This window comes from Falco rusticolus, chromosome 14, assembly GCF_015220075.1.
Source record: "Falco rusticolus isolate bFalRus1 chromosome 14, bFalRus1.pri, whole genome shotgun sequence".
Classification (NCBI taxonomy): Eukaryota; Metazoa; Chordata; class Aves; order Falconiformes; family Falconidae; genus Falco; species Falco rusticolus.
Window position 1 is genome coordinate 15,364,567 of NC_051200.1, and position 21,219 is coordinate 15,385,785.

Sequence of the window (21,219 nt, forward strand, 5' to 3'; positions counted from 1 at the left end):
TATATATATATCGCTTGCTATATATTATGGTACCTCCTTGCATTTTTTGTTAGTCAAGACTGACTTGAGCATATTCCATTCTTCTACCTTCAGAGACAGTGTATATGTCTCATCAACTTTTTGTTGATGCTCCCATTTCTTGCATTATACTGACACTATTAATGAAGAACTTTGTACCTATTAAGTACCTGAGATGAGTTAACAGACCCACAAGATTACATTTCAAATATTTTCAAGATTTCTCAATTACGTATTTATATTGAAAAACCTGGAGAGAAAATTCCTTGTATTACTGCAGAAAGAAAAAACTTTCACAGCCCTGTACCACCGCTTATGCTGTGATATACTGTAGCCAGTAATGACACCTTCCTGTGAAATGATACAGAATTGCCATCTCCTGCAAAGATCAAGAGAGTAAATATCTAAAACTTTCTTTTGCTTGATTTCTAAGAATTATGATCAGTCTGATTCACTGGAAAATTAAGATCTGCTGCTACAAAAGGAAAACACTGTTAATCAACCTCCTCTGCCACTATTCCCTAAAAGCAACACCACACATTTAATACGGAACCCGCACCATTTTCCTTGTCTAATGCTTAAGCACAAGCATTTTGTAGCTTGTAATAGCTTTCACAGCTTCACTCTCCATGGCTGGAGAGTGCCCAAAAGGCAATTCAAAATGACAGTATCTAGCAAAGCATCTAGCTCTGAACGGAAATCTACTCGCATGTATGTTGGCTCTGCTAATACAAAAGCCACCTGCAGAATCTGATTACATCACCAAACTATGTGGATTTTGCTATTTGTGATTATGGTGGAGTTGTGATATTATGTCTTTGCCGCTACGGACAGAAAAAAGCTTCAAGTACTATGTACCAGAATACTGTTAAGGAAAAAGTCAACAATATCCAAAATGTGGCTGCGAGCTCAAAAACATCTGCTTCGTATACTCAAATTTTTCAGTGCCAGGCATCAACACCATCAGCCTACTGTCCAACCACGGTTTACTATAACCAAGAGAACCTTCACAGGAATAATATCTACAAGAGAAAGTGAGTACTGTCGAGGTGACCCTCAAAGGCCCAAGAAGGGTAAAAAGGCAGAGAAAAAGGGATGTGGATGTGGGGGAGTTGTGCTATGGAACAGAATGAGGTGAAAGATGGAAATGAAATCACAGATTGCCGAGTTAGAGAAACAGCGCAAATGACCATGGCAACAGGGACTAAGAAAGGAGAGTATATGTTAAACAGAGCCTTGGGACAATACAGGTGAAGGATGGAGATGCAAAGCGGGGAAATACAGGCTGGGAGGAGAAGATAGGTGGGTACAGTGGTACAGAGGGACTGGTAGGCATGAAGTTACGGTGTGGGCAATGATGCGGGAGATATTTGACAGTATCAGGGAAATATCCCTGTGGGTAAAATAAACACAGCCACTCAAAAGTTACAAAATGCCATTAGCCTCGGTAGGCATGTGACCCACAAAAAAAGATTTTAGCTACTTACAATCTACCTTTCCTCTCCAGTTATTTTTGTCCTTAGAGACTGTCTGAAAATCTCACATGGAATACGAGGTGACGAAGGGATATCTGGGCCTGCAAAGAGCAATCAACCATATTTCTGAGAAGCAGCAATGGTTAGGTATTAACCCAGATGCTCAGCGTTCAATATTTAAAGGTCAGCATTGTAGCACTCAGCAAGGCAGTACTAATGAATATACTTTAGACACCTAAAATATTTACATCCGAGTTGTACATACCTAGCTATGGTTAGATAAAATGATTTAACTACAGTTAGATGGACGGGTATATGGTGATAGACCATAAGATGGCAAGTGGACAAGGGCAGAATGGCTTTCTACACGAACGTTTAGACTCGGTTTCACAGAAACTATGGTATGGAAAAAAAAGGTACAGATGCCTTCTGTGGCACAGGGTCCCCGTGCCTCTGCGGCAGCCGCGCCGGCCCCGGGGCCCCCTCACCTCACGGCGAGGGCTCTGCCTTTCCCGCCCGCCTCCCAGCGACGTGTGGTTGCCCTGGCCCGACGCGGCTCGGCGGGAGCAGCAGCTCCAAGGGCGCGGCCCCCGCGCACCCGGCCGGCCGCCCCGAGCCCCGCACAGCCCCGGCCGCCGCGGGGGCGCAGGGCGCAGGCGCGTTACCCCGCGGCCCCGCCGTGCGGGGGCTCCTGTGGCGCATGCGCGCGGCGCGACCGCGGGGGGGTCTCCGGGCCGAGGCGCTCCGTTCCCTGAGGCGGCGGCACTGGCGCGGCTCGTCTGTCGGCGAGAGCGGGTGGGGGAAGGGGCCGCCCGCGGCATGGGGCGCTGCTGGGGCCGCCCCCCTCGCCGGGCCCGGCGCGCCCCCGGACTCTGCCTGCGGCGCCGCCCGCGGGGCCTGTAGGGGCGGCCGCGCCGCGCCTGGCCGGGGGGAGCGGCGGCATGAGGAGCCGCGGCGGCCGCCGGCAGTGAATGGGCATCGCGGCGGAGCGGGAGGAGCCGGAGCCGCCGCTGCCGCGATGGCTCAGGAGAAAATGGAGCTGGACCTGGAGCTGCCGCCGGGGAGCGCCGCGGCCCCGAGCGACGGGGGCGGCCTGAGGCGATCCAACAGCGCCCCCCTCATCCACGGGCTCAGGTGAGCGCGGCGCGGCCCGGCCCGCGGCGGCCCCGCAGCCCCGGCGGCGCCTGGGCCCGGCCCGGGGGGTTTGGCCGCCTTGGCCGCCGCCCCGCGGGCTGCCCCGTGTCTGCCCGGCCCCCCCGCTGGGCGCCGCAGCTCCTCACCGGCGTCCCGCAGGGAGACGCGGGGCTCAGCCCGGGCCGGGGGCGTTTCGGCGAGGTGCCCCTCCCGGTGCCCGGGGCTGCGAGGGCGCCGCGGCCGCGGTGCTGTAGCTTCGTTAAAACGCCTGGCTTGTTGTCACCCGGCTGTGCTGTGTAGCTGAGGAGCGCACAGCCGTGTTGCCAGGTCCGTGGCCGTTGCTGTAGCTAAAGCACCGACCCTGCCGTTTTCCCTCATGGTTCAAGTCTGACCCCGAAATACCTCTGCACCGCGTGTGCTTACTGCAGTAAATGCCTTCAGAACAGCCGGGTGAATTCGTTGAAGGTCATTTCATGGCGCCTTGAGAGAGAAAAAAGTTTTACATTTAGTGTAAAACAGCGTGTCAGTTGTCCTGGGGAGAAACACAAGGAGCGGTGCAGGCAGTTTTGCCAGGCTGTTGCCATCGGCCTGTGGCAGGTGGTACCTGCCAGGGGGGTTGGATGTTTGCCATGCGTTCCAGGTTTAGCTTTCTTGCAGCTGATGGAGCAGAGGCAGTGGCAGTCCCAGGCAAGGGCAGGGGGTAACGCTCTCAGATCTGCATGGTCTCTTGGATAGTTTTGTGTTTCCGTAAGTTTCTAACTCGGGGTGCTATTTCTTGCCTCCTCTGGGCTGTCCTGCAGTTGGGAGGTGCCCCCATCAGCTACATGGTGTGGCTACCATCTGAGGTAGTCCTTGTGCTTCTGCTAGTAGTATGTCTGCAGTTTGGGAGAGCATATTGACAATAAACTTCATTAAATGTAGTATAATACGTGATAAATACTTCAGGTTTTTTCTTCAACTTTGTGTTTCTGTAAGGGACTAGGTATCAAGTGACAAACCTCATAGATCTTCTGTACCAAAATGGTTAACGGTGAGTTAACAGTTCGGAGAAGACACTGATTCTTGCCTGTTCAGTCATGACTTAATGTTAAGTAAACATAATTGTGGTTCTTTTACACAATCGTAAGAAAACAACTGTTAGTTTACATTTTAATGCAGTATAGAAGTATTGTGAGTGGCAGTTATTCCTCAGGGAGATTTCTGACCAGGTAAACTATCTGTAAACGGGGTGAGATGTTTCTCAGCCTTTTACAAGTTGTTTCTTATGGACTGTGAGACCCTTTGCTCCTTAAAAAAAATAAGCATCCCATAACCATGCTGTAAACAAATTGTTTCATTCGGGGTTCAGGCTGGTAGAATGGTAAGCCTCAGCTTTTGCCTCAAAACTGTGCATACGCTATATATTAGGGTTTTATACAAATTAAACTGAAATGTCATTAAACTAATTTGAGGTGGTTGCAGGGGGTTTGCCTGTTTATTAGGAATTTTCCAGCAGAATACTGTTTTTGCAAGGTTGCAGCTCTTGGCAAGAAACTTCAGTTTTTCCCGGAATGGTTTTGTTGGGTAAACTGAAAGAAAAGCTCTTGCTCTTGAACAGCTTGCTTTTTCTACTTTGCCTCCTGTTTTGACGTCTTCATTAACAGGTTTAGTAAGGAGCTTGGAGAATGAGTTACCATAGAGCCAGAGAACGTTTTTAAGCGCAGTATTTTAGATCACTGAAGTTACCTTGCACAGAACTTCTGACTCTTGTTTTCATGCCAAATAAAATTGATTTTCAATAGGAATTGTAAGGATTTTCTGTGAAAGGTAAGTCTGAGATCTGACCATCTCTGATGTGTTTGCAAGGGAGATTAAAGGTAAGGATATCTGCAGAGCTTTTTCTCTCCTTCTCTTCTGTTTTAGTTAGCACAGGATATTGAACTCAGCCTATGGTAATGTGTTACAGAATCATTCCAAACTCTTTTCTTGATTCAGACCCCTGATTTCAGGATGTACTGTTTGTGTTGCGTTTGTATACCAACCAGTACACTTACACTAAAAAGAAGTTAGTTTTATCTGTTGGCCTCAGCCAGTAAATCTCATATCTAAACATGATGTCATGGTTCCCTTAAATTTTACCTGTTCCACCCTCTATCAAATGGCAACTGTTTGATCTCTTGTGGGTGTAGACTGAGTAAAACCTCTTTGAAAATTGTAAATTGTGTCTGGTCATTTGTACTGGAAGTTTTGGAGAAAGAGAGTTTTTGCATTCTTCTTGGTGAAAGGCACAGTGCGTATGCCAGTTGCTGTTGGCTTTTATTTCACAGTATGCGTTGTTTATTTACAACCAGCTAAAAGTGATCTAAAACTTATGTGTCTAACTGGTGCATTTTAAACTGGAGGATTCGGAAAGTGTTGTGTCTTGAAAATGCATAATGATTATCAATCTTTAGAACAAGGTAATTCTGTTGGTCAGATTAGTTTTAAGAAATTGTACTTGTGTAGTGCTTTCATTCATCCCAAGTTAGCAGCTGAAACAAGAAGATGCAATCCAGTGACTTCTTGTAATTTAGATCTAATTACAATCTTATATTTGGATCTCTTGGCCTGTGCTGGTAAATTTTAGGCGTGGGGATTGTAGGATTGTGGCTCAAAATTTTTATTCTAGCAACCATAAAACTGAATGTCTGCAGTCACATTCATTAAATGCTGATCAATGGTTGATGATTACACTGGTGTTGACCAGTGAAATTTGCTTTAGGAAGCAATAGAACTAAAGTTGCCTTGAGAAAGGAGCTCATTTTATATCAGATAGCTAATCCTGCGTTTTTAAATGGATGTGCTGCTTCCTGGTTAGAAGCCTGACTGTGGTCAAAAGTCTTAGGGCTTTAAAAACTGGTTTGACTGTATGTTTAGTTTAACCTCTCTTGGAAAAAAGTTCAGAACTTGTTAAGTGTTTGTAGTGATAAGACTTACCGAGATACTGTATTTTTTTAAATTCTATTTTATCTATGGTGGTTTCAGTTGCTAGTTATGTAACATTTATAAATTTGTTCTGTTGAATGACGTTTGAAGCAATGTGCAAGCTGCAGCCATTCCAAACATAATAAATTCCCACAGAAGTGATTAGCCTTAACAATTTTTCTTTTATTCTGAAGACTCGGTATGATTAATTAAAATCATTTACTGAGGTAGCTGGGACTTGGGGGAAGAGCAGTTTGGTTTCCACTCTGCCAACAAGCTAGAAGAGTTCTTATGTATCTGTCTCTCGAGTGCTTTGTCTTGAAATGGTAGCGGTCATAGCATTTGAAACTGAGCTTATATTAAGAGGTACTTTTTGATAGGAGGGAGATGGCTTCTGCATTTGACAAGTGTTTCTTTTCACAGTGATAATTCACAGGTGTTCCAGGCTAACGTTTTGCGAACCCGCAGGAACAGTACCACAGTTATGAATCGTCATAGTCTGGTAAGAAAACTATTAGACTAACCACATTAGGTCCAAAGCAGAAGTGTGCATACAGGATTAAAGAAGAAAATGAGATTGTAGTCTGTGAAACTAATACCACGTGTTTTCAGAAACAAGGCTCTAGACTGTGACATTAATATGCTGTAGCTATAGTGAAATTTTATTTATAGACCATTTAGCCTTAGAGAGTACTTACGTTTCATTGTGACCATAACTTTGTTCATAAAATGCAAGCATATGTTCTAAGATAAAGAAAGGTAGTTTGCAAAGAAAATTAATTATGTGGATGTATTGTTCAGTAATCAATGTGTTAATAATTTCTGATGTTTAAAAAAAGACAGTGATGCTCTGATCTTAATTTGTCTTCTGCATAGTAGTGACTGTATAGACCGTTGTAATCAACAATTTGATACAATAAGATGGAACTGGATGATAGAACATGGATCTTGAGACTTCCAGAATTAATGATTCCATATCTCTTACAGATGCTCGTTTGTGATTTCAACTTTTCTCTGATTTCTATTATTACAGCTCCCAAAATCTGAGTCTTTAAAATAATAATCTAGACCCGTGGTGATGCAACCCAGACAAAATACTGTATTGGTTTAGTATTGTACAAATTGTGGTAGAAAGGTGTGCTTTTGACTGATTTAGAACACCTGCACAGGTTCACATAGACAGTGTGGTTTGCTAACCCTTAAATGGTTAGGGTATACAGGGTAGTTATTTCCCCTGCCTAAAAGGAATTTTTGGTCAGACTTATATGTATAACCAGAAACGTAACTTTTCCCGTAAGACAGCCTTAAGAAGCCAGTAGATGTGGGATAACACCCAGCTACATTCAGTTGATTATTAATGTTCTGGAAAAGTTAAGCTATGTTGGAGTGTGAGACAAGGGGTATCAAGTTTAAGTATGGGAAACAAAGTCCCTGTAATGCTAACAGCAATTATCCTGTTTCTTAATTACCTTTTGAAGATGCTTTAGAAGTAATTTGTTAGCCCCATGTTACTGGTTGAAAAATACTACTCTCCTATTTTCTCGACCGATGCCCTTTAGCTAAAATTCTGGTTTAAAATCAGGACAACTACTTCAGTAAAGGTTTGCATCTGTATCAGAACCAGAACAGTTATGTCAAAGTCTAGGAGGGCTGGTGGAAAAGCCTTTCTCCTGCTAGGGTATAAAACCTGGTAGAATGTATTACAGTAAAGATTTCTTAAACAGTCTCTTTATATATACTTTTTTAGAGTGGCAGCTTAGGTTAGATTTGTTTATGCCTGTGGTCAGATGAAAGGAGAAACAAAGGCGAAATCTCAGTTTATTGTGTTTACTTCTTGAAGATCCACAACTGTTGGGCAAAAAAGATGCTAATTTAGGATGCATTGCCTGGAACTTGCTGGGAAGCAGGAACTATTTTACTGATGGGCTGGCTCTTCTGGCTGGCTGTCCCTAACAGAAGCTGCAGCCTTCTGGACTGAACCAGTGTTCCCATCTTCACGGGATGATGTCCTTAACCCTTCACCTCACTTTAAGATTATTAAAAAGCATCCTGAAAGTTAACTTTCTTCACTCCAAGCTGACCAGGTGCTGACAAAATACAGTTATTTTACTTACGCTAAAAATCAAGTGTTCCATTGACTGCTAGATCAGTGCCTGGTCCACTTTGAAATATTTCTTTGGTTATGGTCTAGTTTATGGTTCTCCTGAAAATGTCAGGGAGGATGGAATTGGAAAAGAGTGTAGAGATTATCTCATCCTTCTGTGGTCTTAAACCAGGATCATCTGTAGATAAATGATTTTGTGAAAACAATTAAACTTTCAGCATTAAGGACTGTAAGCAACCTCACTTGGTATTCTTGCTGTAGCAAAGACGTAAGTGTAGTTTTATGATCTGAAGAGATATTCTAAGGAGCTAGATGACATCTAATTTGGTAAATTAGATTTTACAATAAATAGGGGATAAAGTGTACTTCAAAAAATTTTTTTGTGTTTAGGAAAACTAACTCAAGTTTTATTGCAGTGTTAAGGTCTAATAAAGAGGTGAAAAGATTCAGTAAGTGACTGAAACTTTGTTAATTTAGTTATTATAAGTACAGCTAAAATTTTATGTTTTGTTAAACCTTGGGGGAAAAAAAAATGATTAATTGTATAATCTGGGTTGTGTTCACTGTCATGGAAACAATGGGAGTTGCTAAAATACTCTGATAACTAAAGGTTATATCCTATCTAACTGCATCTTCAGGGCTATTGTGCTTGTCCCAGTTGCTCAGCTGAATTCTAAAATCTTTTCTTTTTTGGGTAGCTTCTCCAAGTCTCAGACTCCAGCTCTTTTGTAATGATGACTGCAGGGGCAGCTATGCCATTTTGGCTGGGACTTAATCTCCAGGTTTCTGACACTGTATGTAATTGCTGAGGAAGGGTCAGCTGGGCTCAGTGTCTGCTGTTGATTTCCTTCCAGAAGGTATCAGTGGCTTCTAGTGAATAAATGTTTTGGGGGTTTTGGGGTGGTTTTTTTGTGTGTGGTTGGGGTTTTTGGTTTGTTGTTTAAGCAAAGTGTTTTAGCCTGTGGTTAGATGTTTAGGTACTGTTTCAGCAAAAGTTGGTTGATGTATTTATTTGTTTATTTGAAGCCCCAGAAATGCCTGTGTTGGCAGAAGCAAGGGAGCACTGCAGGGGCGGCAGTGGAAGGAAGGGCAGAGGCGCGTGGGGCAGGGGACCTTGGCAGTGGTGCCTGCCAGGCTGGCGCTTCTGAAACTTTACCTTCAGTGGAAAACATTGTTTAACCTACTGGGGAAGGGGTTTCTCTGCCATATGACAGTCTAATAGTTTGTGATGGTTTTTATTAAACTTTGTGCTCACTTAAAACACTGGGGATTTGGGTAGTGTAATTTTAACAAATGGTTCGGTCTGCTTTAGCAAGTATCCGTTCAAAAAAGTCTGAGGTTTCTTTTCAGGAGAATTAAATCAAAGGACTATGAATGGGGAAAAGTGAATTTTAAGCACGGACAAAATAAGGATGATTACTTGTTGGAGATGAGATGTAGGATCCTCAGAGTTAGTGGGTGTAGTCAGTGCATTAGATCCTGCAAAACAACACTTAACTGTCTTTTGATTATTTTTATTTTACACTGTGAGCCACGGGTTTCATATATATTCTATTAATGTTAAACCTTAAAGTATGTAGAGCACAGTCATAAAATTAGAATAGAATGAGTGGAACAAATTTCTACTGTGGAGTGACAGAGTGAATAGGCAGGAATGTCCTGTTGTCTGAATCCTTTTCCCTGTGTGAGAATCGAGGTCGACTCAAGGTCCACGTTGGCTGGTACAGCTTGGAGGAATTGTTATTTAGGTGCACTGGATTTTGGGGAGCCTGATGTAATAGTAAAGCTGACCTAAACTGGACTTGAGAAGTAGCAAATCAAGACATTATAGCTACTAGACTTCAGTAGTATATATTATGACGACTAAATTCTGGCACATACATTTGACATCCTCTGTGTGAGTCTCATAGGCTAGTATCCTTTGTGAGAGGAAGGGCGTGATGTCTTGATGTTTGTTTTTTTAGCGGGAGGATTCTGGATATATGAAGCATTAATAGTCTGTGATAACTTACCGTAATCTTTTGTGTAAGGCCGCAAAATCTTTGTGTTCTCCGTGAAGATGTTGCAGTAAATGGTTAACTGAATGTTTCTTAGTTTCCCAGCATTAGCATAATGAAGAGCTGTTTTGTGAAGGGAGGAAGCTTCATACTGCATAAAGTATATAAACACTTAGTAATAGCACAAACCTTACTTGCTGAACGCACATCCAACTTAAAAAGACATCTTGTCTTTTGGAGGGGTTGTCAGCTTACAGAAAAGAAGTTAAACCTCTGTTCAAAGCTGTAGCTTGGACATTTTTATCCCTGAATGGGTTATGACAGTCAGATACTTGAGGGATGGAAAATATATGAAAGGTAATTATATTTTGGTAAAATAATAATTGTTAATTACTTGGGTTTGAGTGTGCAGTTTTGGATCCTAGTATTCCAGTGGGATCTTGACGCAAAACTGACAGAATTAACAGAAGACCATTTTCAGTGGCATCTTCTCTGTTTTCACCCCAATTGGTGAAGCTTTTAAGAAACCATAAAGAAGGTCTTTAATTCTTTGTTAGCTGTCTAGTAGCTGATTTTTTTTCACCTGTCCAAGTACTTGTTTATAGGCAGACAACAATCCAGAAACCTTTTTGCACAACGCGTTGTTTTGGGTTTGTATTTTTTAAGGATCTTTGGGGAGTCCTCTGGATCACTTAAATGAAAATATTCTGAATCACTTAAATGAAAATATTTATGCGACTGTATATATTAAGAGTGGCAGTGTGCTGGTTGAACACAGCTTAATTCTGCAGAGAAGGCTGTGACTTCTGGTTGCCTGGAAATGAAGTGAAAGCCAAACCGATACCAATTACCATCTGTGAGCATACAAAGCAGTATAATATGGGAATATATATTATCATGTCCTTGTAAGTAATTAATGTAGTTTATATATCCTGAGAGCGTTATAAGTGGTTTGGTGGTGTTAATGTTTTTTTCATTTGGGATGGCACTATAGCATGGTTACTAACATTCCTGCACCTTTCCCTCTCTTCTCCTGTAGTTTCTAAGCATGTTTCAGTTGTATGTGGCTTTGTTTTGCAGTTTGTGCCATCATCTCCTATCCGTATTCCTAGCAGCCGTCTTCATCAAATCAAACAGGCAAGCACAGATTCTAATTTTTTAAATTTTTTTTTTATTTTTTAGAGGTGGTTGGTTTATTTGCAGTTAACGTGTAAGTCCTTCAAATGGTTATTATACATTTTACTTTGAAACTGTAGTAGAGTCTGCAGCAGTCTGTCACTTCAAGGTGTTCCCAAAAGTAAAAGCTGTATCTTGTCTGCAGAGTTGCAAATTTCATGATTTAGCACACATCTTATAGTAAGAAGAAGATTTGAGGAGAAAGAGGAATCTTAAAATGGCCATTTTAGAAAGGAAGCCTTTAATGTAAACCCTTAGGGTAGTTTCACCAAGTTTTTGGCAGCAGCGCCAGCATAAATATTCAGGGCCAATAACAAAGTGTTCCTTAACTTGTGTTGCCACAAGACTTTTGTGCAGCCAGAAAATGAACTGGATAAGGAAGCACTCTGGCTAAAAAATAGTTTGGACTCTTCTGGCTGGGCTATTTTTCATCTGTATAATTTTCTTATCCAGATCACTGTATTTGTGCTGTCACAGCAGGAGCACAGGGGGAAGGGCACCAGAGCAAACACTTAGGAAGGGAGGGGGGGTGTGTAGCAAATACCTGGGTAGGCTTAAATAGCACTGCTACCAGACAAAGACCACAGTCTCAAGGGTCAAGTTTTAAAATCAACAAGCTCAAACTCTTGTGGCTCCTCCATTTTATATGTCCACTTTTTGACAGTAGAATATTTATTAAATTGGCTTGGAGAGGCTTGATTTTTTTATACATATGTATTATTTATTTTTTTTTAGCTTGCTAGTTTTCAATGGATAGGCTTGATTTTTACAGGGTGAAAAGTTAAGAAAATGATTTAATACTTTGGACAGCATTTTCAGGGTATGACATCTGAAGTGATGGAAGGCATTTCTGCTTCCCACCTCAGGTATTTGAGGTGTATGCATAATAAACCTGAAGAAAATAACTGCTTGCTTTTATGTAAATTATTTACTGGCTTAGAGAGACTTGAGCACTCGGGTCAGTTGTAGAGCTGTTTCATCAACATAAAAAGGCTTAGGATTAATATGTGAATTTGATGAGAGCAAGGGAATAAACTCCTATGGCTCTGCTATATTACATGAAGTAAAGTTGGTAATTCAGTTTTTGGAAAATACTTCTGTATTCATACTTGTTCCATACATTTAATAAAGTGAACAATTATATTTTCTAATTTATGTTTGATCATTAAATTCACAAGTTGAAATTCCATATCTTGTATACTTGCAGAGATGGGAACCTGTGTGATTTACTTCTGATGTCTTTCAAATCTTAGCAATAATCACACGTAGTAAGACTCTTCATATGATGAAGATTGTGAAGATGTTTAGTTGAACTTCTATTCTTGAACTGGTCTGAATTAGGGAACGCTAATTCACTCAACAGACTGGGTAGCATTCAGTTAGTTTTAAGGAATGGTATCTATCTCGAGGGGATTGAGTCAAGTTTGTACTTCAACTTGGTGTTAATGTTTAGTTTAATTTTACACCTTTGATCCATTTTAGTAATATTTTATGGGTACTTTAGAAAAAAACCTACTAAATCCCAAATTCATTGTGTACAATGCACTGTATTGCAAATGAAATGCTGACAAGTGTCTAGTTAGTTAGAATAAGGTAAAGAATTCAGCCATGCTTTTGAGGATTATCTGTACCAGTTTCCATTTTGTGAAATAATATTATGCAAGTCTGCATAAAGATACTCTAGAGTGTGCAGAATTTTTGGTTCATAATATCATTGTTCAGTTTTGTAACTACCTCTTGGATAGTAATGAAAATAAAAAAGCTGGTTGAGAAATAACAACTCACATAAGCACTTTTTATGCAGTGGTCTCTTTTGCTATATCTCTTTCCCATCCTCTCCCCCTGGCTCCTTTTTGTGTAGTGAGAGCTTAAGGTTATTGTTGCTTAACTGAGTTGAATTAAATTTTCTGCATACCAAAGTGAAATGAAACTAGAGCTTTTCTGATTTGCTGTAGCAAAGCACTTTTTTAAATCTAATTTTTCATCTGCTAATATTTTAGGAAGAAGGAATGAATTTGATGAACAGAGAAACAGTACGTGAAAGGTAAGCATTAAGGCAAACTAGAATACTTAATGCAGTCTTCTATGGGCCCAGGACAATAAATTTCTTTTCTTCTTTATAGGGAAGTGCAAGTAGCAATGCAGATGAGCCACTCATGGGAGGAGAGCTTGAGCCTGGTAATGCATGCATTCGTGCTTTAATTTGTATTTCTATTATCAGTATCAGGACACTAAAGACTCTGTCATCTCAATATTTTCTTTGACAGTTTGACCTGCAATTAAGGTGTTAGTATATCACTGCTTTTGATCAACAATTTTTCACACTAACAAGGCCCAGAATTATCGTTGTTCAAGGATACATGTGGTTTCCTTGGGCTGGTGTGTCAAAAGAAAATTGCATGGATGTCTGGCTGTTTGAATTTTCTTCCATGTTCTGCTTTTTTTGTTGTTGTTGTTAAGTGTAAGCTTATAAATGGCTACCTAAAAATTGTTAACATGGTGGAGGATAACTTTGGAATTGTACTCAATTCCACACCAATCAGTCCTTTTCATGTTGCCGTACTTGCTCATAAGATTATTTACATGTACTGTTTACAGAGCGACAATGATTTTGAAAAATCATCATCACCAAAGCAAGTAGACTTTGTCCCAGTTTCTCCAGCTCCCTCACCTACCAGAGGAATAGGCAAGGTGAGCAAAATGTGGGAATAATGGCTTTAACTGGAGTAGTGCTAAATAATGCAACTGAATTAGTAGCAAAAGATTAAGCCACCTGCTCCTTTCTACCTCAGCTGCAAACAAGAAACTAGAGAGTAAACAAAAAAAAAAACCCCTAAAACCCCTAAACAGAAAATACCAGCTAGCAGTTGCAGATCTTGTGGATGTGAATTTCTGTAGACTGTTCAACTGTTAATCTGTGGTTAATAGACCTTACTCTTTACTTGCCTTCCTGTTGGAATAAGAGGAAGGGGCATACGTTCCTATTTTGCGAAATAAATCCTTTTCAATTTGCATGTATTCTGCATGAAGATGAACCTGTCCCATTTTTTAACGCTCAGTAACAAAAAGTGGTATCTCAGTATACCCAGCCGTATTGACTGGTTGCTTAAATTGCTAATGGGTTGCTTATTTACCTGCCATAAGGATCAGTTGTTACCATGTGGGTGTGATAGTGTTTATACATAAATAACTCAAACTGTTTTACTCTCAGCAATGTTTCTCACCCTCTTTGCAAAGTTTGGTGAGTAGCAGTGGATTACCTCCAAGTCCTAGCCCAAGTCCAACAAGGCGATTTTCAAGGTAAGTACCAATCATGTCAATAATAGCAAATTGGCATAGCTTGTTCACAGTAGGCTTTTGAAATACCAGAAATTTATATACGTAATGTATTTGTGATTAGAAATAAAACTTTATATATTCATGTAAACTTTAGATTTTACAGTGCTCTAAAAATCCTCATGTCATAAAACTGGGAAAATGGACTGCGTCGTGGCATCTGTCTTCTCAGTGTAGTTTCTACATTGTTCTTAATCACATTTATGTAACTGAATTGACTCTGAAGGGAAAATGAAACCAAAGCAAACAGATTCAGTTTGTTTCTGATTCTGGTTTTAGCTGCATTGGATGTTGTTTTGAGTGACGTGGGCAAACAATTAAATTTTATTAGGCCCTAATAGCTCAGCAGAGTAGCCTGTCGACTAAGATCTGGTCAGTGCCTAGACGTGGCTTTTAGACTGCGCCAGCTGTGAAATAATGTGATTAAACTTTTTCTGTTAGGGTCTATACTTCCTCGTCTGTCTTCGGGAGGGGGGTGGGAAGGACTTATTTTGGATAAGCTGGTTTAATGCCTATTTTCTTAATGTTTTCCACTTGGTAGTTTATCAGAGTATATTTTTTTACATGTTTTCAGTCTTCCTTTATTAGTGGTGATATCAGTATAGCATATGCCTTCTTTTTAGCAGGAGAAGCCAGAGTCCAATTAACTGCATTCGACCAAGTGTTCTTGGGTCAATAAAAAGAAAAGGTACAGTATTTGGTGCTGGCGCTTCAGAGTGACTAGAAATAGAAGGTGTTACAGATAACCAAGTAAACATAATGGTTGGTAGGGATAAAGCAGACAAATCAGTTTTTACCGTTCCATAAAATGAATAGCTGTTCTGTTCAAATGCCTTTCCATTGCTGTATTCATATCAGTCTGATAAAGCTAATGTAACCTGCTTAACAAAACAAGAAATACAACTATTGGTATATTTAACTGAACAAATAGAAAATTTTGAAAGTCCTGGCTAACTGAAGCACACAGGTACTATAGATTTAAAATCACTCTTCAAAACCAAAAGCTTATGCAGAGACCTAGTAGACACCTTACAGCTTTACCGGGAAGTGTTTCTTTATCTTCCTTCGTTTTTCTTCAAGTTTAACTTCTGGTAATTTTATTGTATCTGTTTTTATATGTTCATGCCTCACCTTTGTAACAGAACACTTCTGGCTCTGAGAAAACTTTAAAAGTACTTTTATCAGATTTCTGTCGTAGCCAGTTTAAGCACATATTTATTCTCCCTTCTTCTAGAGTATTTGGGAATCAATATGTAAGTTTAGTGATAATCCTGAACCTTGTTTTTATTGATTGCAAGAGGAAGACAAGCTTTCCTTATTCTCGGCTTCTCTGCGTTGGTGGAGCTAGTCGGTGAACTGATCGCTGCATGAACTGAAACGAAAAGATTTTGCTTTGCTACTGAAGAATAAATATCTGATAACTAAACCTCAGTTCATAAGTCACTAAACTTTACTGAAGGTTGGAGTAAAATGTTTCCAAGAAATAGTCTTTAAAATTTCAGCATCAAACTTCTATGTTATACATATAAAATAATCTCTCATCTATTGTAATAAGTTTGAACCTCTATTCTCTTTACTCTGTAGAGTACATTGAAAGTAGATTTTAGTTTAAATGAGTAGTAATTTTTATCACTCCTTATCTCTTACCAAAGGTGTAACAGAGATAGAAGATCATCCAAAAAGATTATTCCAAGGATCCACCAACATGCTTTCCCCTGAAGTTTCACATCAGGTGGACCTTGGGGGATGGTAAATGCTCTGCTATTTATTGTGTTGATCTCATCAGAAGCATTACAAGTCTCTTCATCTCGCAATGATTATGCTTGAAGTTGGGGGGGGGGTGTTTTTTTGTTCTTTTAATACAGATATCTCATAATTTTGCAGCACTGAAATTACCACGGTAAACAGGGAGTAATATTTGCTACAATTTTATGATTTCTGGGACTGATTGTTAACATGCTTCACATGTGGAAGTTGGGCCTGTTTAGGAAAAGATACCTCATGGCTGGCAATTTTTGGAGTTGAGTTTCAAATTGCATTAGCATTCATGTTTGATTACTTGTGGGTAGATTGGGGTGTTTTTCTTCTTTTTTCTTTTTCCTTGCTCTTAGTCGCATGGGAAAATTAGCCTGTCTGACCCTCTCTGTGAGGAAGAGATAAAAAATACTAGGTTAAAAAATCATAATGATTTTGCATAGTAAGAGATTTTGATTTAGTATTTCAGTCACGAGGTTAGTAATACCTAGGGAGTGCTCACACAACTGTCAGGGCAGGGCTGTTTACGGTACTTCTGTCCTTTTTGCCTTACAGCTAATGTACATAGCTGTGCACGAGCTTTGAGCCCATTGCAGTGGCAGCAGTAAAACAGGTGTTTTAAAGGTACTTTCAAGACATCACATTTTTGCACACCCTATCCACAGCAGGCACAGCAGTGCAGGTTCAGTTGCTGCATCTTGGTTTAGAAGATGGTAATTTAAAAAAAAAAAACAAACACTTCGATGCTATTACTGATCATTATCACCTGTAGTTACAATTTTGTGTCCTGTGAAATACATAGTGAACAGTACAACTCCAGTGCATACAGTTTATCGTCAGCTCTCCTGGCAAAAGAGGCCTCTGAATATATGCTAGCCCAGGACCTTGTAGGAGATGGGGTAGAGCTTGCAATGGGTTGCTCAGCCTGGTGCTTCTAATCTGTACATCGTTCCTGTGTGAGCTGAAGGAGGAAATTAGCATCATGTTATCTGTTTGGAAGTAACTGCAGGGTGCAGATTTATTTCAAACCATAGGGCTTTACTGTTTTTTCAAAGGCGACCATTTTTTAAAATGGCTTTATAATGAATGGAAGCTAGTATTTGAAACTTATCAGAAAGAGTACCTTACATTCCTCATATCTCCGTGTTACTCTGTTTTCAGTCTGTCGTCACATGCTCTTGATGACAACAGAAGCAGTGCAGGCTCTTCCTGTGACTCACCAGCTGAAGTTGGCACCAACACAGACTCTCCAGTCTCACTATCGGACTCCAGATCTTTTTTACCAGTAGATCTTATGGCTAAGTTACCTATTAATTGAGAAACAGAAGTCTGCTAATGGACACCAGGAAACAAGCTGGATATCAACAAGACTTTCTGTTGTGTTTAACTGATTCTGTTCCTCATAGGAACTTCCAGAAATGTTATTTCTAGAAAACTTCCAGAATAGTTCCTTGAGGAGGAATTCACATTTCTAGTGATTTGTATGACATTTACTAAAATACAGTAAGCATTTGAATTGCAGACGTATTTCATGCTATCATCAGTAAGCAAGCTGTTGATTTATAATGGATATTGTCTTGTTGGCGTAAGTTACAAAATGTGACGTACAGAATGTGTGTATGTTCTGCTTGTGGAAGGCTTGGCTTTCCAACAGCCACCAGGCAGTGTCCTCACTAACATAAGCTGGTGCTTATGTAGTAGCAGATAACTTTGGCGTTTGTCCTCAGTCTGAAACTAAAGAAGCAGCTTACTAATTTCTTTTTATTCCCTGAGTGTAAGATATTTATGGTTTTTATTCCTCATATGAAAGGGGGAGTTTCGGGGGGGGGCGGAATTGATTCTTGTGTTCTGATTGGCTGTTAAATCTGTGTTCTAATAGGTGTCAAAAGAACAAGTTGGTGAATTGTCAACTTAAATTTGTATGTTGGATTTTATTCATGATCATGACTGCTATTGTGACTAAATTCAAATGAGGTGTGGAACACTCCTCTGGGTTTTTGTATTATTTTCTTTTTCTTCCCCATTTAGATGATGTATTAGAGTGGTAGATGCTCTGTTAAAGGTCTTTTGATAGGGAAAAATAGTAATAATGTTTGGAATAAAACGTTAAATCCTGAGGCTTTAGTATTTAGTACTTCAGAAGTGCTTTATTTTACCAGACAGTATTCATCCTCATATGACTTCTGTTGGACAAATACAGTGAGGAATCTTGAATGCCTTTTTACAGGCTGAGGTGATCAAACATGTTTAATCTATGTTTAGTCTCATGCCACTTCGTCAAACAGTGGCATCAAGTTATTTCTGCTGTTGAAAATGTCAGACACTGATCGGAAGCCTAGAATTTGGTAATCTGAGATGTTTCAGGATTCTTTTACTGTATTTGAAAAGTCAGTGCGTTGAGGCATCCTGAGCTCAACTCTGAAATTCCCCAGACAGGAGGAGAAATCTGCAAACCCCACCATAAGCCACGTGTCAGATTTTCCAGTGGGAACCTCATTTTGGTGGTTGTCTCCTGTTAAGCAATTGAGTGTCCCCAGCTGCGTCCCCATTTGTACATCTGTGTGTGTCTGTACTATGTGGTTTTAAGCCTTCTCTTCAGAGCGGTTAGTAAGAAAAATGTTTTATTTTTAAACACTGAATCTTTGTAATGTGTATTGAACTGAGAGAGGTATAGAAACTTCCTGAGGTTGGAGAAAAGCTCACTTTGAACTCTGCTGTGAAAGGTTCACATGGATGAAGTTTTGATTGACATCAGTCATCAGAATTAGAAATGGATGACTTGGAGGGCAAAGGCCTGCTGACCTGAGGGCCGGTGACCAGTTTCTGTGTGTCCTTATCGTAGAAAGAAAATAGAATGTATTTTAATAGTGTTACTCAGTTCAAGTAAGATACGACACGGTTTAGTTATGATTTCATTCCTCTTAAGTTATTGTAATAGTCAACGTCCCAATTGCAGTTCCTTTTTAAATTCAGACTGTCCTTCATCCCTGTGGCAGATGGACAAGCTTGTGTTTAATGTCTGTTTGCTCTGTCTAATATGGCATAGTTTGCTTCGCTATTTCAGGTATGTGCCAAAGAGTCGCTGTGCATTCACTATTTTGTGGTGAGGGCGAGACTTTTTTTTTTTTTTTTTAAATCTTGCTTATTTTTTAAGACTGAACCTCCTGGTGTCTCTTCCAGTCTTTTTTAAAAGGTGCATCAGTAGAGGAGTTTAATAGTTGCGTGTGGGTCAACTTGTCTCTCTTCTGTTGAATATTTATGCTATTTTTCAAATAAGTGCCAATAAATGGAAAAATAAATGTGTTTTACTGTTTCTGCACTTTGTTAGAGAGGTAACCACGTTCTTGTTTTCATCTGTGATTAAATGTTTTCCTTTTTAAATCGGAATATCTATTGTAACCCACTTCCACCCAGTCTAGTTTACATTGAAGTTGGCCTTAAAACCTGCGGCAGACTGTTCTGTTTTCCTAGTGCAGTGCTATCTTAAAGTTCTGTGACAACTCTGGGAACATTGAAGAATAAACCCAAACATTTGCAGAAGCCTTTAGTAGCTAAGCATGGCCCTAGTTTATACCTGGAGGAAGTCGTGGCGAGATAGTTTGGAAGATAGAAGCTACAGCTGGCTGGTGGGCAGCACCAGGGCTCTCACCTCTTGGGGAAGAAATGGGGGGTCTCTGTGGCTTGCTTTAACAGGGCAGTTGATGCTGTTGGGGGAGAGAGAAGCAGTTACAAGTCTGCAGTTGGTCCTTCCCCTGCTTTTGCGAAGCAGAAACCACCTTGAACTTGTGGAAAAAGGCACCTTGGTTTCTTGTCCATCCGTGTCATTGGGAAGCTGTGGGTTTGCGTCCTGGAGTCAGGAGACGTACAGGGGTTTTTCCACTGAAATGAAATACTAGATTCTGGAACTATATTACCCTTCAAAAAATATATCTGGATTCAGGGAGTTAGGGTGCTATACAAAGTGCATCATCAACCCTGTACTCACATGGTAACTCATACTGTTAGTACTAGCTCCATTTTGCTAATTCCCCATTTACACATGATTGATTGCTTGATTAGATGTCACGGTTACAGGACTGTTGCGTAACACATTCCTTAACTGCTCTGAGTTTGTGTTACAAGTGTCTATGCCTTTGTCTTCCTCTGAGAAGAAATGGGCAGCTTTCTTGTCTCAGGCCATATTGGAAGTGTTATGATTATATATACGTACATATCTCTGAAAGTATAAGTATATATAACCATACAATTTATTTTTTTTTTTTTATTCTGTGACTCTTTCGGGGCATACAGCTGTTTCTGGGGTTCTGCCACTCCTCTCGGATGGCACCCTGCCACAGTCGTGCTTGTGATCGGCACTTGACTGGTCTGGTTGAAAACTATCCTGTAGCGTTTGTTGGCATTTAACCCAGGTCTTGGGCCCGTGTGTCTTCCTCGACAACTGATCGGTGTTTTTCTTCCTTCCACCTTCTCCAGAATGACACACTTGCTGAGGGAACATCGATAACCGTGCCAGTGCTCGGGGGACTGTATTTTTGGAATGAGCGCTTTGGTGGTTACTGCATTTAGCAGAGGAATAGATACTTCATGCTAGAAGAGAGGTACAAATGCCAGGAAAAACGAGCCTGTGCATCAGCCAGATTAACTTGCTGGGGTCTTCTGCGTGTCGCCAGCAAGCCAGTCGATCCGAATACTCAACTGAACGGCTGCCCACATCCTCCCGAGATCAGCATAAGAACTTAATCCTAAATTTGTTCTTTTCACCTTTCTTCAGAAAACTTGAGTCTAAGTGATCTCCAGCCTGTGCCAACAAAACAGGTCTCCAAAGGGTTGTATTGGTGAGACCAAAATACCGTGATGTATAAATGCGTGTTGTGGTTCTAATATTAGTGCTGTGTTTGTGAGTCCGGCCCCGCTATGGTGAGCGGGTTTGCTAGGGAAGTGACTGAAGGCAGGAGTGACCTCTGGGGCTCCGGGAGCCACTTTCCAGCCTCAGAACAGCTTGTGCATTTCTTTAGCGTTTCAGAAATGTTCACTTTATGCTGTTGCGTTAGTGCATATGTCGGAGTCGTAACTCGTTTGCTTAAAATAGAGAGCTTCAGGAGCTGTAATTAAAATGTGTGAGCTCTTCATACCCTGTTTTAAGCAACCTTTCTCATCACCAGCTGGCAGACGGAGTTTAAGTTGATCCCTCTTCTCCTGGAAGCACCAAGTTAAAATATTTGTAAATGTAAATGAATGTTTACAGCTACAGTACAACAATTAAAACCTTACTGATACAGAG

The 21,219-nt window shown here is 40.6% G+C and overlaps 1 protein-coding gene across 3 annotated transcripts; it reads left to right on the plus strand.

Moving 5' to 3' along the window:
- Positions 1-2,202: 2,202 nt before the first annotated feature.
- LOC119157155 (protein FAM122A-like) lies at positions 2,203-19,246 on the plus strand. Of its 3 annotated transcripts, XR_005107410.1 has the most exons (11): positions 2,203-2,627; positions 5,994-6,072; positions 10,752-10,808; positions 12,848-12,891; positions 12,971-13,025; positions 13,446-13,538; positions 14,059-14,147; positions 14,807-14,871; positions 15,836-15,932; positions 16,494-16,562; positions 17,100-17,181. XR_005107410.1 is itself a non-coding variant. In XM_037407704.1 (10 exons), the coding sequence occupies exons 1-10, from the start codon at positions 2,512-2,514 to the stop codon at positions 17,254-17,256; spliced, it is 849 nt and encodes a 282-aa protein (XP_037263601.1). In that variant the 5' UTR covers positions 2,203-2,511; the 3' UTR covers positions 17,257-19,246. The 3 variants fall into 3 exon arrangements, 2 of the variants coding, with proteins under 2 accessions (XP_037263601.1, XP_037263600.1); XM_037407704.1 differs by lacking the exon at positions 16,494-16,562 and having other exon boundaries at positions 14,810-14,871; positions 17,100-19,246; XM_037407703.1 differs by lacking the exon at positions 16,494-16,562 and having other exon boundaries at positions 2,204-2,627; positions 17,100-19,246.
- The last annotated feature ends 1,973 nt before the right edge of the window (positions 19,247-21,219 follow it).

What these genes read in the sequence shown, in the direction of transcription:
- LOC119157155 (XM_037407703.1), top strand. Translation starts at nt 2,512, where the DNA reads ATGGCTCAGGAGAAAATGGAGCTGGACCTGGAGCTGCCGCCGGGGAGC. An exon ending in CCCCTCATCCACGGGCTCAG is followed by an intron (nt 2,628 to 5,993) that starts GTGAGCGCGGCG and finishes TTCTTTTCACAG; the next exon opens with TGATAATTCACAGGTGTTCC. An exon ending in TTATGAATCGTCATAGTCTG is followed by an intron (nt 6,073 to 10,751) that starts GTAAGAAAACTA and finishes TTTGTTTTGCAG; the next exon opens with TTTGTGCCATCATCTCCTAT.